The 15,626-nt window shown below is 41.0% G+C and overlaps 1 protein-coding gene and 1 non-coding gene across 2 annotated transcripts; both read right to left on the bottom strand.

Moving 5' to 3' along the window:
* Positions 1-2,124: 2,124 nt before the first annotated feature.
* On the bottom strand, positions 2,125-15,345 carry RPL21 (ribosomal protein L21). The gene is made up of 6 exons (XM_089685831.1): positions 15,288-15,345; positions 10,711-10,800; positions 8,811-8,872; positions 6,284-6,396; positions 2,429-2,579; positions 2,125-2,244 (listed from the first exon to the last, which is right to left on the bottom strand). The coding sequence occupies exons 2-6, from the start codon at positions 10,775-10,777 to the stop codon at positions 2,155-2,157; spliced, it is 483 nt and encodes a 160-aa protein (XP_089541957.1). The 5' UTR covers positions 10,778-10,800; positions 15,288-15,345; the 3' UTR covers positions 2,125-2,154.
* LOC149455859 (small nucleolar RNA SNORA27) lies at positions 6,122-6,254 on the bottom strand. Its single transcript, XR_016314029.1, has one exon. It is a non-coding gene; the product is annotated as a small nucleolar RNA SNORA27 (small nucleolar RNA).
* Positions 15,346-15,626: the final 281 nt, after the last annotated feature.

Below are 15,626 nucleotides of genomic sequence, written 5' to 3'. Positions count from 1 at the left end.
TATTTTCCCTTTTCTTGAGCTTTATTCACACTGGAAGCAGCAAGGTCTGGTCTCTTAAAAGGGACCCTATATAGGAAATAGCTGCATCTAACAAAGCACGTGACCTATTTTCGTGTAGGTCAAACATTAAGGTGCACAACAAGCATTGCGCGCAGAGGTGGATTGGCACTTTGGGCACTTCTTTTGAGATATACCCATATTGGAGGCAGCAGGGCTTTTAATAAGACATTACATGGGAAGTAGCTGCTAATAGCTGAAAGTGGAACTTCAGCACTCAAACACAAGTGACATTTTTGTAGGTCAAATTTCAAGGTGAGCGAGTATTGCACACAGAAGTTCACATAATTTTTGGGCAACAGAGCAGAATAATGGAAGCACCTTATGAAAGTTCATGTTACAGAGTAAAAACAGATCGGTGTGGACATTCATTTTAAACTTTAACCTCTTCTTGACCACGCTATAGCCAAATGACAGCTACAGTACTGTCGTCCAGTTCTGGGAGGGCATTATATGTCCGTCCCCCCCCCCCCCCAGAATGCACCCCCCATGGCATGCACCCAGCACTCTAATCACTGTGCCCTATGGAGAAAATTACCTGTTTACAAATTTTTAAAAGAAAAAAAATGTCTTTTTTCATTTATAGTGCAAAAAATAATACCAAAAGAAAGCTCCATTTCTGTGAAAAAAGAAAAATTTCATATGGTACAGTGTTGCATGACCATGCAATTGTCAAAGTGCGACAGTGATGAAAGCTGAAAATTCGGCTGGGCAGGAAGGGGGTAAAAGTGTGCAGTAGGCATGTGGTTAAGGATTATGATTTCAGCACTACTGTTTGTATTGTTGTACTTTATGTGATACTATAGTTATTGCATAGTGAGTTATTTTAAATACTAAAACATCAGACAAATGGTATATAAAATAAGGATCACGCACCATTCTCAAGTATATCTATAGCAGTGTGTGGGTACACTGCAATAGTGGTAGCAGCAGTCCTATATTGCAAGTTTCCATATTTCACACTGAGTTATCACATTAATAGAGGTTAATTCACTGGCATAGCAGCATACAGGCCTTACACAAATCTTTATTTTACAGTCCAATCATAAGCTCAACACTTAGGTTTGTGTCCGATCAAGTTCATTGCATCAAAGTATTTCTGGCAAAAAACCTTTGGGGATTTTCCTCTTAACAAGAAGTTTATATAGTGTGCAGGCAAAATATTTTATAAAAATCCACAGACTGCTGCCATACTAGATATGAGCAGCTGCAGCTGACCACACCCCCTCCAGTCCTTACCGTGTTGAACCGCTGTGAAACTAGGACTAGGTAGGGGAGCAACCAGCTATATTGACTACAGGAGATGTAGACCAACATCCTTTTAGGAAGGGGCACTGGCAGGATCACCAGGTATTTGCCAGCAACAGAAGTAAAAAAAACAAACAGATAAGGTACAATGAATATCACAGGAACAGACATACATGAACTTATTTTTGGTTACACTAATGCACATGCCTTATGTCAGACATTAAACACACATTGCATTAAGGTATCCCATTCATTTGCATGGGCTGTCAAAATAGCTTACCTGTAGTAACAGTATATGCATTTTGTTTGTTTACACAGCACACAATGCAAGGTAGTCCGTTACCATGCATTGCAGGGCACCGACATCACATTATAGAGATGCCAGCCTTGCTGACAGTTTTACTTCTTGACAAATAGCTTATTTTCACCCCCACACGCTTGGGAACATTTTAACTACAGATACACTTCTGCTTTACAGTGCCAATATGGTCTAGTTTGCAGAAAACGGAGGATAAAAAAGTTTTATTTCCGAAGATATCTTTATTGCTAGGGACACCATGTACTCGTAAAGGTTTTGAACTGGCTCCAATCCTCTTTAAAAATAGCATGCTAAGAGCAATGGCAAGCTGCTACATGTGCTAAACTTCAGCTTTTAGTAATTTAGAGATCTGATTAGCCAACACAAATTAAATCTCCAACAGCTCAGAGGAGGAGACCTTACTTGACTTGCTGACAGTCAAGAGCCTCTACAGATCATCGCAATGTGCCTGCACAAGTACAAGTCCAGTTAACGGTAATAAAATACACACAAGCAGTGGCTTGAGAAAAGGATGTTTTAATAGCAGTACTTTATGCCATGAACTCGTATGGAATTGGCTCAAGGAGCTCAGGTTCCTTCCCAAATGTTCGGACAAAGTGAGCTTCTCTTGGCTGGGCTGGCTGCAAAGAAAAAACAAGCCATTACTATTCTGCATTAGAATGCAGTTATTAAAAGAAAAACAATGCAACGCTCTCAGAACCGGTGAAATGGCAGACTCACATTTACTGTAACAGTAAAATAGTTGGAGAAAAGTCATCACTGAGCATTCTACAGAGCAACACACAAAATGGACAGTGTCCTCACCTGACGTTTTAGCTCCACCCAGGTGCCATTCTCCTTAGCTTCCTTTTTCTTCCTCTCATTTTCCTTCACACGCTGCAGGAAACTGTCTCTACTTTTTGAGTGGCGGATGTGCTCTACACGGACATTGATTCTTTTGGCAAGAATCTTACCTCTGAATAAACAAAGAAATGCATTTATATAACAGTTGGTAGGTTCACTGCAATTACTTGGGCAAAAATTACAAAGTACAGTTTTAACAATGTCAACATTTGATCAGATTCCGTCAAAACTGATAACATTATTATTATTATACAGTATTTATAAAGCGCCAGTTCGCTCAGCGCTGTACATTACAAGAGAGAATACATGAGACAGTACAATAATAATACAATGCGATACACGAGGGGTTCGAGGGCCCTGCTCCTTGAAGCTTACAATCTAGGAGGGAGAGGATAGTGGTACAGGAGGAAAAGCTGTGGGGGATGATAAAGCCAACAATTGCAAAAGTAGTATGGGAGTAGCGCAAAAAAAAAAAAAAAGCTGCAACAAGCGCCAATCCCAACTGCAGATGTCCTCCAGCTCTACCCCGAGAAATAAGCAAACACCACCGATTGCTCAATTTTCCCCCCTCCATTCTGAGCAGAGTGATGACTGTCAGGTCACCGGCTCTCTTCTCTGGAGGGGGTGGAAGCAGCTCGCTCAAGCTCTCAGCAGCATGCTGAGAGCCTGAACCAGCTGCCAGTCCAAGCATCTGAGTGCATTCGAACTTTAAAGTAAAAATTTATTCAGAGCCTTGAATGGACGAGTGATGTCAGCCAAAAGCAGGCTTTAGCTTGTCGTCGCCTGAAAACAAGTCAGTGCAGAACAAAACGGCACTCCTGTGATCCATACGAAAAGGATAGCCAAAATAGCTTTGGCTATTCTCCTTTAACCACTGCCTAAGAAAAAAGTACCAGATCTAATAAGTGGACATGTACATCTTGGGAAAAAAAAAAAAAAGTAAGGGGTCTGTCAGCTTACATAAAGTATACCATACTCTGGCAAATACAATTACTCATAAGCTACTTATCTGAGGTGTGAGATCAAAGCTGCCCCAACAATCACTATATAGGTAGACTCTAGAAATGTAGCTCAGAGCATCTCAGGAGTTCCAGGACACAGGATGGTGATGCTTACTGAACTTAGCATTTCACAAAAATAGAAATATCAGTCTTGACCGACACTCTTGAAGGGAACTATTCACAATTAGGCTGCTGCAAGAAATCCGAACCTCAATATGACTGTATAATCCTTCAGGCTTAAAGATTAAAGTTTACCCCCTTATGAACAGTTTATGTTTGGGACAATTTCTTTATATTTGGAGTAGGAACAGAAACAATTAAAGAATAAGTTCACCTTTAAGGAAGAAGGGTTAAAAAAAAAAAAACCCTTTCTGTTGACCCCGGCCCTGTAAGGTTTCTGCAGACACTGCCTCCGGCTTGCCTGTCCATACCACCATACACGCACACAGTTACAAAGCTGAAAGAAGTGTCCATGAACTATGGGGACGCTCAGACCTGAAGCATGTTACACGTTTCACCCTAAATATGGCTGCAACATGCTCCAAAATGTGAACTCATTCTTAAAAACCACTGCCAGATTTTTTGCTGTACCATTAGGGAAATTTTAATTCACTTCCTGTCCCAGAGACAACAGGAAGTTGCATCAAATCTCCCAAAGTTAGGGGAAATTCCCCAACTTAGGTCTTCAAAACAACTGTCCCCATTTAAAGATTTCTTACCTCTTGTTCTGGGTACAACTTTAAAATGTTAGATTTACTTTCACTTTCTGCCTCTGTGACAATCTGAATACAAGAGGTGAATCTCTCCAATTGGTACTCAGGACAGCGCAAAAATGGCCTGGGCAGGAAGGGGGTATAAGTGGCCGGTAGGCAAGCGGTTTCCCGCCGCCCTATAACAGATATGCTGCTACAGGGTGGCATGGGTGCACAAAATCAAGTATATGATTTTGCAATTCCGGGTAGGGGGCCTTGGCTGTCAATCACCAGTGATTACTCGCTGGCACCCGGTGATCAAGGAGCATTACCGGTGGAGGGAGAGAACTGTATGTAAATACAGTTCTCTCCCTTCAGCTCCTGCACACTGCTATGCATGGCTTTGCATAGCAGAGCGATGCAAACCAGTGTGCTTACAGTGAAGCGCACACACAGCTTACAGTAAAACAGCACACAGTTAACCCTATGATCGTCCCACATGTTAACCCCTTCCTGCCCAGTGCCATTGGTACAGTGTCAGTGCTTTTTGTTAGCACTGATCACTGTACTGGTGTCACTGGGGATGTCAGTGACACCAAGTCAGTTCCCCCAGTATCAGATGCCCGCTGCAGTCCGGCTATAAGTTGCTGATCGCTGCCATTACTAGTAAAAATTAAAAAGATTCCAGTATATATACCGCCATTTGTAAAAGCTATAACTTTCACGTAAACCAATTAACTTAAATGTATTGTGATTTTTTTTTTTTAACAAAAGGACATGTTTAATAGCAAAAGTCAAAAATATAGTTTTTTTTCCCCCTCAAACTTATTTATTTTTTTATAGCGCAAAAAAAAAAAAAAAAAAAACCCACACAGGTGATCAAATGTGGGGGAAAAAAAACAAACAAACAAACAAAAAAAAAATTTGGGCGCAGCGTTGCATGACCACGCAATTGTCAGTTAAAGTAATGCAGCGTCGTACCGCAAAAAAAGCCCTGGTCGAGAAGGGGGGGTTAAATCCTCTGGAGGGCATGTGGTTAAAGAAGCTGGCCACCTTTTGTATGTTAATGAGGGGGAAATTCAGCCTGTCTGAAGTCCTTCTATTGGAAGAGACTCGCTTGGAATGTGTTCAGATATGATTTCAGTCTGCTATGACACCACCTCCCAAGAAACATCTAAAAAAGTTAGGAAATTAATTTTTGCCGTGTGAAATGGAATATATAGCATTATTTTTTCTAAAATTTGACTGCAAAAATGGAAATCACACTGTACAATCAGAAGACACCTGGCTTTTAATAGTGTAAACAATTCTTGTTAACTGACAGCTTAATATGCCTCTGGAAACTAATCAACTTAACTATTCAAAAAAAGAAAGTCACTCCCCTTAACCATGAAGGACAAAGTTACTTGTCTCTGCAAAAGGCCCTCCCACAAAACCCATTACACTCAATCTTGCCGGTGCTTCACCTGCTCCAGCACTGCCGGTTATAGGGGGACCATGCAATCTGCTCCCCTGTGACAGTGCCCAAGCCAAACAGCCCAACTACTACCACATGATTGATGAGTGACATCTCAAATACCCTGTGATGCCAAAATGACAAGCTGCCAAGAGGACTGGCCAGTGAGGAACACAGACAAGCTGAGCATAAAGTGGTCAGATGAGGCCCTTTTGGAGACAATGTGACTTTGCCCTGCATGTGGACCCCAACCTGGGTGTACACCAATTGATAGCCATTTAATGTCTGTCCTTCTTAATGGTGTTTCAGTACTGTCAGACAATGACTCAATAACAGAGCATGTCACTGGGATCTAGAGAACACGAACAAGATATTTTAGAATAAGAACTTTTGATGCCTGCTTGATCCCTAGAAAAAGTGGCAAAATATTTCAGAAATCACCATCTGTCTTTAACCTGCATAACTGTAGTCAGCAATATAGGTATTGCTGCCTTCTAAATGCAACTGCTGTCTCCTCTGACAGGACACAAGCCAAACATATGAAGAACTGACTTGGGTTTTAAAGAGGATGTTTCATATAGCCCTCTTGAATGACCAAAATAGACACATATCTAAAATGGTAAAGTGAAGGGGCTCTGCACTGACAAGATTACAAAACATTACTTACTTGACTTGTTTGTTCACAATTATACCGACAGCATGCTGTGTGACATTGTAGATCCGACCAGTCTTGCCATGGTAGCACTTGTGTGGCATACCTTTTTGGATTGTGCCTGTACCCTGTAAGCAATGAAGCAGAGTCAGCCAACTGCAATGCAATGAGGACTCAAAGCAGAAAGCAATTTTTAAAATACGATTGCTCTCAGAACCGGTGAAATACTTAACTCACATTTACCAAGAAAGTAAATAGTGTGGAGAAGGATCATCACAGAGCAATTTAAACTTGTTGCCTTTTAAAAATGAATACTGTTATTGACAGATTTTATACTGCCCAAATAAAACAGGACATGAAATGATGTTGACCTTCTGCTGCATTTTCTACCATGCAAACAGGCCTCAGCCCAAATGACACTTGTCTATGGGATCAGACTTAAAGCAGTATTAAACTCAAATCATTTAATATTGAAGCTTACTAATCATAAGATGTGGGGGCGGCATTAGCTTTTCCTTCCTCTCTGTTTTCACCTGGTGTTAAGGCCAGTAACATCTCCTGTATTATGGTGCCCCCACTCTAGATTAAGGAGCAACAGAGACCTTTGGGCAGCACTGTCAGTTTGGGTGAAGGTAGTGTTAGCTGCACTAACAGATTTAAAAACATCAACAAACTGAAGCCAAACTAAAGCTCATTTTTTAAGAGGTTACAGCAAACAGGTTTTTCTTCCCCCTTCTTGGTATAAAGGTTTTTACACAAAAAGGAAATCACTACGCACCCGTCCATGTAAATGGTTTGTCTCAAATCTCTAAATGCAACATCTGCAGGACAGGCTAATATGTAGAAAAAACAGAAATACTGGTCATGCAACCTGGTGTCTGTGCCCCTAGTAAGGAGATTCACCCTCTCCATTTATTCTGTTCACTATTATCATTGAAAGTAAAAGAAGTTTCCATATTTTGGGTTCTCCCCACAAAAGTAATAGCAGTGAAGTCTTCCAATGGGGACACTGGATCTAGTGACCTGGATGTCCCCCTTATTTTTCAGGGATTTCCTCTCACTTTCTGTTTGGCTATAGGACAGAAGTGAAGCAAAATCTCTGCAATGGGACACCGAGAAAAAAAAAAAATTGACAGGGGTTATAACCCTCCCTTACTCTATCCAAAAGTGGGAAAAAAAAAAAAAAAAAAAAAAGCTTTGACTAGAGTTCCACTTTAAGATATTGAATATATAAAGCAAAGAATTTATTGGAATGTATTGGAGTCATCTACATACATTTAAGTTATTTGGTTTTGTGGGACATTGTATGTTCATCACGCTTTTATTGATTTAAATTTTATGCAAATTACATTTGATGGATGGAATAAAGTAGCCCTTTACTGTTTAAGTTTAGATTGTAGAAAGTGTGTGAATCACATTTGTGATGGTGGGCTGCTTAGAAGAAATTAGGAAGAGAACTGAGTTGCACAAGAGATTAACATTTATATTATGTTGTAGCATAGAAATCCCTAGATATGGCTGCCTTAGTGCCCCCCTCCCCAGATTGCTCTTTATTTCCACATGGTAATCCTGCATACAACACTTCTGTCCTTGGGTGGCAGAACTCCAAAGCTCCACTGTATCTATAGAGCGGCAGTGATTTTACCCTAGGATGATCTAATTTGGACTAAAAAGACACCCTACCCTCTTCATCTTCATCACATGACAGTAGGGGAGTTTGTACTTCCCCAGATAACTTGAACTAAGAATATTGTTTGATATATCAGTTCAGTGAACAGGGTGAAAAGGACATTTCTGGCAAGAACAGGTACCTTCTGCATTTGCTGAAAATGTTGACTTTGATAAATAGAAAAACTAATGCAGCCACCACAGCTACATGCTAATAAGATGCAATATATTACATTTGATCTTTGATACACTATCATTAGCCCTACACGGAAGGTTGTGTTTACTATCCATCCGGCTTTGGAGCTCCCTGGCCTTTGCTTTCTTTGCTTCCATTGTCAGTCCAAACGGCAACAACAGATGAAATGTGTCAGTAAAAGAATGCACAGTCCAGGAATTTCTCAAGGACTTTCAAGAGGTTGATCATCCTGAATTAGAACATTCACTTAACCAAGCAGGGCTTAATTTTGAAGCCCAGCTATATAGTGACAAAACTGAAAAGTGCAAAGATGACGTAAAAAAAAAAAAAAAAAAAAAAAGGCATAAGCTAGAAAAAGCAGATGTGCAATAATTAAAAGGCAAGGAAAAACCGTTTTCCATCTTGAGGAAAGTTCCTGCATTATCTTTGGCAAGTAAGTCTTTGCGTGGTAAAACTGTTCCATGGCATATAAACATACAATCAGTGTCTCCTTTACAAGGACTAGTTATGAATAATTTTCCACATTTAAGTTGAATTCCAGAATCTTAAAATGGTATTCAACTAGGTGAGCTTATGAAAAAGACTAGGCATTTCCCAAACTGCCTAACAATACTATAGTCTTGGATCCTTTCGGTATGTTTCCATATTTCTTAACACTAAACACATAATAAATGGTACCTTAATGTCCACAATATCACCCTTCTTGTAGATGCGCATATATGTTGACAGTGGCACTGGACCTAGAAGAGAAATAATGCCATTAACACCAGAGTACCATCCCCCACTTTATACAACCTTCTTCCAGTTCCACACCAATATTTAAGTGATCTTTGATGTGCCAGTTACTTTTAGCACACATCTAGAGTGAAAAGCAACAAGGGCATATCTTTGCACAGACAACAGCAAAAGCAAGACATCTAGCACATGAACCTGTTATTCATCTGCCTGAAGCTATCTGCAACGTTTGATAAAATTAAAAACTTAACCTAGCTTTTATAAATAGAAATTTGTTTTACTGGCTAATTCTAAGAGTTGCGCATATTTGTCTCAGTCAACAATTGGAAGTATGTTTTTTTTATTTACTATACAAAGACAAGTCATGTAGCATGACAAGAGTTCAACCAACTGAAATGGAAGGCCAATCATTAAGCACAGAAATAAGATTTTATTTGTGCTGGAAACAGAGGGGCTTTTTAAACATGTCCACTTTCCTGCTGTAAAATTTAAGGGAGAAATTTCACTTAAATAACTAAGTAGCCAGTTCACTTCTATTTACTATAGCTTAGAATGAAAAATTATTCAAGCTGCACAAAATCACATTTAAAATGCTCTAAAGCATACGCAGTAATGTGCATCAAAACATGCACAGGCAAGAAAGGGCTCGAAAAGAAAAATATTCCATTTAGAAAAACTCATTACCTTTGGGTACTACCGTCAAAACCAACAGCAATTACCAAAAAACATCCATTTTAGCCAACAATCAAAATTTGTGGCAAAAAAAAAAAGTGTCTGTTCATGAACACCATTCTTATTGCCTCAATGTACAGTTTCCATGGGTAGCACGTCAATGGATGAAGAAATGCATCTGCCTATTTTCAGTGCATCCCAATGCAATGCATAGAATACAGGGATGTTCTGTTTATATTGCCGGACGCCCAGGACATTTAGTTCTGGCCTCCGGGAAGGTAGGGTTTTTTTTTTTTTTTTTACCTGTCAGGAGAGCAGACACCTCTACTCTCTTATCTTCTTGTCCTGGCCTGGAAGTGACATTATGACATCACTTCCAGGTGACCGGTGACAGATTTCACAGCCATCCAGGCTGGGAAAGAATGTAATGCAGTGCGATATCTATTTACTCTGTGCAACCTCAACTTTTATATTTTACCAAAATAATTTAGTAATTTATTGCTTTTTTTGCCTTAAAGTTAACTTAAGCGTATTTCCTAAACCTTTGTGGTAATATTGTGTGACATAAAAAAATTGGAACTACCACCATTTATTCTCTAAGATCTCCGCGTTCAAAAAATATAGAATGTATGGGGGCTGTGTGTAATCTTCAGACCTAATATGATTTTTTTTAAACGTGCAAAAACGCAAGTGAAAGGGATAAAGGGGATAAAGCACGACATTGTCCTTTCCTGACGAGCACCCAAGGTCTCTCCTTCCTGCTAGTCCCCAGGTGCAGGTGAGTCAGGTAGGAAGGCGAGCAGGAGATAAACAGTGCAATGTTAAAATATTAAACGTCACCATAAAGCCCTTTTTGTTTTAAAAAACCCCAGCCATTCCTAAAGGCACCTCAGATTTTAATATGGTTTTGGTTAAAAAATTATTTTTTTAATCTGGACAAGTAGCTTGTCATGAGGGAGTAGACTTGGACACCGATTTAGTCCCTGGACAAGTAGTGGTTTCAAAAATTTTCACAACCCTGTAATCTCTATAAAATGCACTCTGGTGTCCTGGAGGTGCAGTTTACTCTGTGTATACTTGTTGGGGAGCCACTGAAAATGAATGGCAATTTGGATACACTCCACACATAGATGTGACTGGGCCCTAAAAGTCAAGTAGCTGTATTACTTACCATGTTTGCGGAAGGGTCTAGAGAACATATAACGGGTTCCTCGCCTTTTGCCCCTTGTGTTCGTCATTTTTCACTAACAATTGCCCTCTACTGTGGAAAAGAATAAAACTATCAATCATTCTTTATAAACAATAAAGGAAAGTGTACTCAAGCAGAAGCATGCATTGAAAACAACGAATGTTAAAGGAAAACCTGCAGTAATATCGGCAGCAACCACAAGATGTTTATATTCCTTCACTCACATTTCCTTGACCCATAGTCATATCTGTTCAAAAACCCAGTATGCTGCCTATTTGAGGGGGGCAGGAGATTCTTCCTACAGTATCAGCCTATTGCCACAACAGAAAGCTGTCAAATGTAGATTAGGAGAGTGTACAGGGCCCTGAGCCTAGCAAACTAATCCCTATTGAACAGGCCAAGTTATGTCAGTGCATGAACTACAAGTACTAACTGCCTTTGCAGCTGACAGGTTGTAGTTCCCAATGAACAACTAGGGAGCTAGTGAGCACTCTAGGTAGTTCATGGATTCTTCCTATCAATGTGAAATTGTGCCTGTACAAGGTGACAGCTTACACCAAGTCTGCAGGAGCCCTGCATTGCACCCATGATCTGCTGATCACAGGTGCACTGCTTTCCAGGCTCCTATAAATAAAATAAATGCATTTCTTTTACCTGGAAAAATGTTTGCGTTTTAAGAAAGATGGATTAATACTGTATTAAATTACACAAAAACGGTTTGTTCTGCTAAGAAAAAGTTTACAGCATACCCCTTTGAAATACAGTGGCCAAGTAATTGGCTCTCCCGCCTGGCAGCACTAGGGTAGTTGACGTGAACCCCAACCACAGCACTACATACATGGAGTTTGTATGTTCTCCCTGTGCCTGCGTGGGTTTCTTCCCACACTCCAAAGATATCTTGGTAGGTTAAAGCAGTAGTAACCCATAAAAAAAAAAGAAAAAAAAAAAAAAAAGAAAAGAAAATGACCCCTTACAAGTTAATGTCATAATGTGCTAGCATGCATTGCAAACATACATTATGACACAAGACTAGCCTATAAAGCGGATCTCTCCAGTCGCACACTGCCACCTCAGACAGGGATTCCATCTTCACCCTGTCTTTTGGGTTACTGGACTGTGGCCGTTTGAATGGCTGAGCTGCGATGACATCACGCCCGTTCATGTGCCTGGGAGTCACAATTTTGGCACAGCACTCTAGCTTGAAAGCATACTTATTGTGCTATCAATTCAGTGATGCATGGGCCGGCAACATTCACATGTTTTGCAGCATCCCTACCTGCAAAACATGTGAAGGTCTCCTAAATGGCATATTAGGAGACATGCGCTGTAGCTACATGAATTATTGGCTTACTGGTAGGTACAAATTAAAAAGTGAAGTTTGCTACCACTTTTCTCCTGTCTAAAAGTAGCCTTAGTATGTGTATGTATGAACGTGAGATAAAGACCTTACTGAACATGTTTAAAAACAAATTTTCCAACAAAACATTTTTTGTGAATGGCCAGCATAAGTGATAACAGGTGCAGACAGCTTGTATCAAGATACCTGCCTTTCAGTGCCCATCAGTGCCACCTACCAGTGCCCATCAGTGCAGCCTATCAGTGCTCATCACTGCAGCCTCATTAGCGCACATCAGTGAAGGAGAAAAATCACTTTAGAAAATTTTAAAACACAAACTAAGAAAAAACGTTTTTCTTCCCCAAAATTTTCAGTTGTTTTTGGTTGGTTTAGCAAAAAATAAAAAACCCAGAAGTGATTAAATAGCACCAAAAGACAGCTCTGGCTCAAGAAAAGGATAAAAATTTCATATGGGTACAGTGTTGCATGACCACGTAATTGTCATTCAAAGTGTGACAGCGCTGAAAGCTGAAAATTGGCCTGGGCAGGAAGGGGGTATTAGTGCCCTGTAGGCTAGTGGTTAAATAACAATTTTAATCTCCAGGTCTGATATATACCAGATTCAACCTCCTAATAGCATATATATCTCTTCTGTGTTATTCTCAAAGTGGATTAGATATTTTGTTCCCTAACCATATAGCTTATTAATTTATATTTACCACTTCATAAAGATACTCAAGAACACAGTTTTATACTGTATTACCTAAATTGTACAAACTTAGGAGATTTTTATTTGATCAAAATAATGATCGGCAATCAATTATGAAAATAATAGCCCTAATGTGTGTGTGTATAAAGCTCTGCGTAAACTGTCAGCGTCATAAAAAAAAACGTGAAATAAATTTTCCAGTTCCAAACTGCCTTACAGCATAAATAGGACGGCACAGATGCGCAAAATCAGAATTGTAAGCTCAAAAGAGCAGGGCCCTCGATCCCCTCATGTTTTGCATTGTATTGGTATTGTTCTGTCACATGTTCTGTCCCCCTTTGTAATGTACAGCGCTGAGCGAACCATTGGCGCTTTATAAATACTGTATAATAATAAAAATGTATACGTGATTTTGCAGTTTCGGGTAGGGAACGCTCTACCTGACCTGCCATTCGCAGCCTTGGCTGTTAATCTCCAGGAATTACTGAAGGGGGAGAGACCTGTGTATAAACACAGATCCCTCCCATGTCGACTCTTGCAAACTGCTTTGCATGGCTCTGCATAGCAGAGCTATGCAAAGCAGTGTGCTTACAGTAAACACAGCACACTTAGGAAAACACACACAACAGCTAACCCTATGATCACCCCACGTTACCCCCGTCCTGCCTAGTGCCTTTAGTACAGTGTGTGCTTTTTATTAGCACTGATCACTGTACTGGTGTCACTGGGGATGTCAGCCAGTACCCCCCAGTGTCAGGATGCCCACTGCAGTCCCTAATCGCCACCATTACTAGTAAAATAAAAAATTGTTTAAATTCCAATATCTATACTGCCATTTGTAAACACTATAACATTCACATAAACCAATTAATTTACATGTATTGGGATTTTTTTTCATAGCAAAGACATGTCGCAGAATACATTTTAGCCTAAATTTATGACAAAATTTGATTTCAATTTTTTTACTGGACATGTTTAATAGCAATAAGTCAAAAATATTGTTTTTCAAAACTGTTTGTCTTTTCAGGAAGGGAGTAAACCTCTGGAGGGCAAGTGGTTGAAATAAAAATAATTTGAACAGTTTATTTTAGCTCTCAAAAGCATTTCTCAACCTTTGCATCACAGAGAAACCCTTGAAATAACTTTCTGGTCTCAGGGAACCCCTGCTAAAAATTACTATTTCTAAAACTCTGATAGTTAGTGTGATGTCAGTGGGAAGAATGCTCCTTACACTTGTGGTCATTGGGAAGAATCCCCCCCCCCCTTAGAGATACTGTATTTCTGAACTCTGGGGTGTCAGTGGGATGTTATCAAAGGCAGAAATTGCTCATGGAATCCCTACTGAGGTTCATGGAACCCCCACCAACCTCTAGAGGCACCCCTAACGAGTTTCATGGAACCCCCATCAGCCTTTGGAGGAACCCCTAGAGTTTCATGGAACCCCCATCAACCTCTGGAGGGACCCCTAGAGTTCCATGGAACCCTCATCTTCTGGAGGAACCCCTACCGAGTCCCATGAAACCATCTTTTGGAGGAACCCCTACCGAGTTCCATGGAACCCCCAAATTCTGGTAAGGACCCCTATCGAGTTCCATGGAACCCCCATCAACCTCTGGAGGATCCCCTAGAGTTCCATGGAACCCCCATCAACCTCTGGAGGATCCCCTAGAGTTCCATGGAACCCCCATCAACCTGTGGAGAAACCCCTACAGAGTTCCATGGAACCCTGGTTAAGAAATCCTACATTATACCAGAGAAGAGAACAGAAGCCGTGTTCTGAACACGGCTGTTATAGTCCAATTCTCTAATAAGGTGGAGTTGGCTTAAAACAAACCATAGACAAGTCAAAAACCAAACATTTTCATTGATAGCTTGTTTCTTGTATCAGCGTGCCGGCTGTGTCATGTGATTTTCATGCCACAATATAAAGTGTTTGATCCAACATGCGGTTTTTGTTAGAGAAATAAAACAAAAGGTGGCAGTCACATGCACGGCTCATTGTTCAACAGAGAGAACGTTCAGTTTTTAACTCTTCTATTGCCAGCTTTAGAGTGGGGGATGGGGAGATGGCTCCCAGCGACCAATGAATTGGCTTTCGCAGGGTTCCCGAAGACCTGATTATTACAGAGGTTCCTGTGTAGTAAGAAGTCTGGGACAGGCTGGTGGGCGGTGAGGCCCAGTACGGAGCCTTGCATTGTGTACAGCCAGGGCCATCCTCCCTGGCAGAGGCCACACACAGCGCAATGTCTGCGGATGGCCAGATCTAGACTTCCCCCGTCTGCACAGACGGGCCCACGGACCTCAGGCCGGCCTATGTACAGACAGGACACATGACAGAGCCTGCCCCGGCCTCCTCACACCAGGCCACCCTACACGGCTCTCCGCGGCCCCCACACTACCAACACCGCCCCCAGTGCTCTCCCCCCTCACACCGCACCCCTTCTCCCGGAGCTCCATCCACACACCAAACCCAATTCCCTCACACACCGGGAGCCCGAGCTCTCATGCGGCTACCTGCAAGATGGCGGGTCCGGCGGAAAGAGAGAGCTCTGACTCCGCCTCTCACACATGACCTCCCTGAGGCTGCCCCTCTGTACTGCCTGATCGGTTGTCTCAGCAAAGCCCATACGTATAGCAGCACAGAGCATATGTATTTACAGCAACAAACAGAACTTTTTTTTTTTTTTTTTTTTTTTTAGCAGGCATGTATTAGGACAACTATTCAGAGCTTGAGGCCCGGCGTGTTTCCTGGGTTGTAGTATGTCTCAGCCCTGGTTCACACTGATGCCAGTTGTCATGCGATTTGACCATTCATCCCTTTAAGCACTTGAAGTCAGCAATACGTATATAAAT

The sequence above is a fragment of the Staurois parvus genome, unplaced genomic scaffold (genome assembly GCF_062004578.1).
Source record: "Staurois parvus isolate SC_StPar_1 unplaced genomic scaffold, SC_StPar_1.0 ptg000387l, whole genome shotgun sequence".
Lineage (NCBI taxonomy): Eukaryota > Metazoa > Chordata > Amphibia > Anura > Ranidae > Staurois > Staurois parvus.
This window is presented reverse-complemented; position numbering and strand designations above follow the sequence as displayed.

Excerpts from the sequence above, each read along its gene's own strand:
- RPL21 (XM_089685831.1), bottom strand. The coding sequence starts at position 10,777 with ATGACGAACACAAGGGGCAAAAGGCGAGGAACCCGTTATATGTTCTCT. Across the intron at positions 2,580-6,283 it reads ATTGTGAACAAACAAGTCAA|AGGTAAGATTCTTGCCAAAA; the intron begins GTAAGTAATGTT and ends TTGTTTATTCAG. Across the intron at positions 2,245-2,428 it reads GGGTGGAGCTAAAACGTCAG|CCAGCCCAGCCAAGAGAAGC; the intron begins GTGAGGACACTG and ends TTTTCTTTGCAG.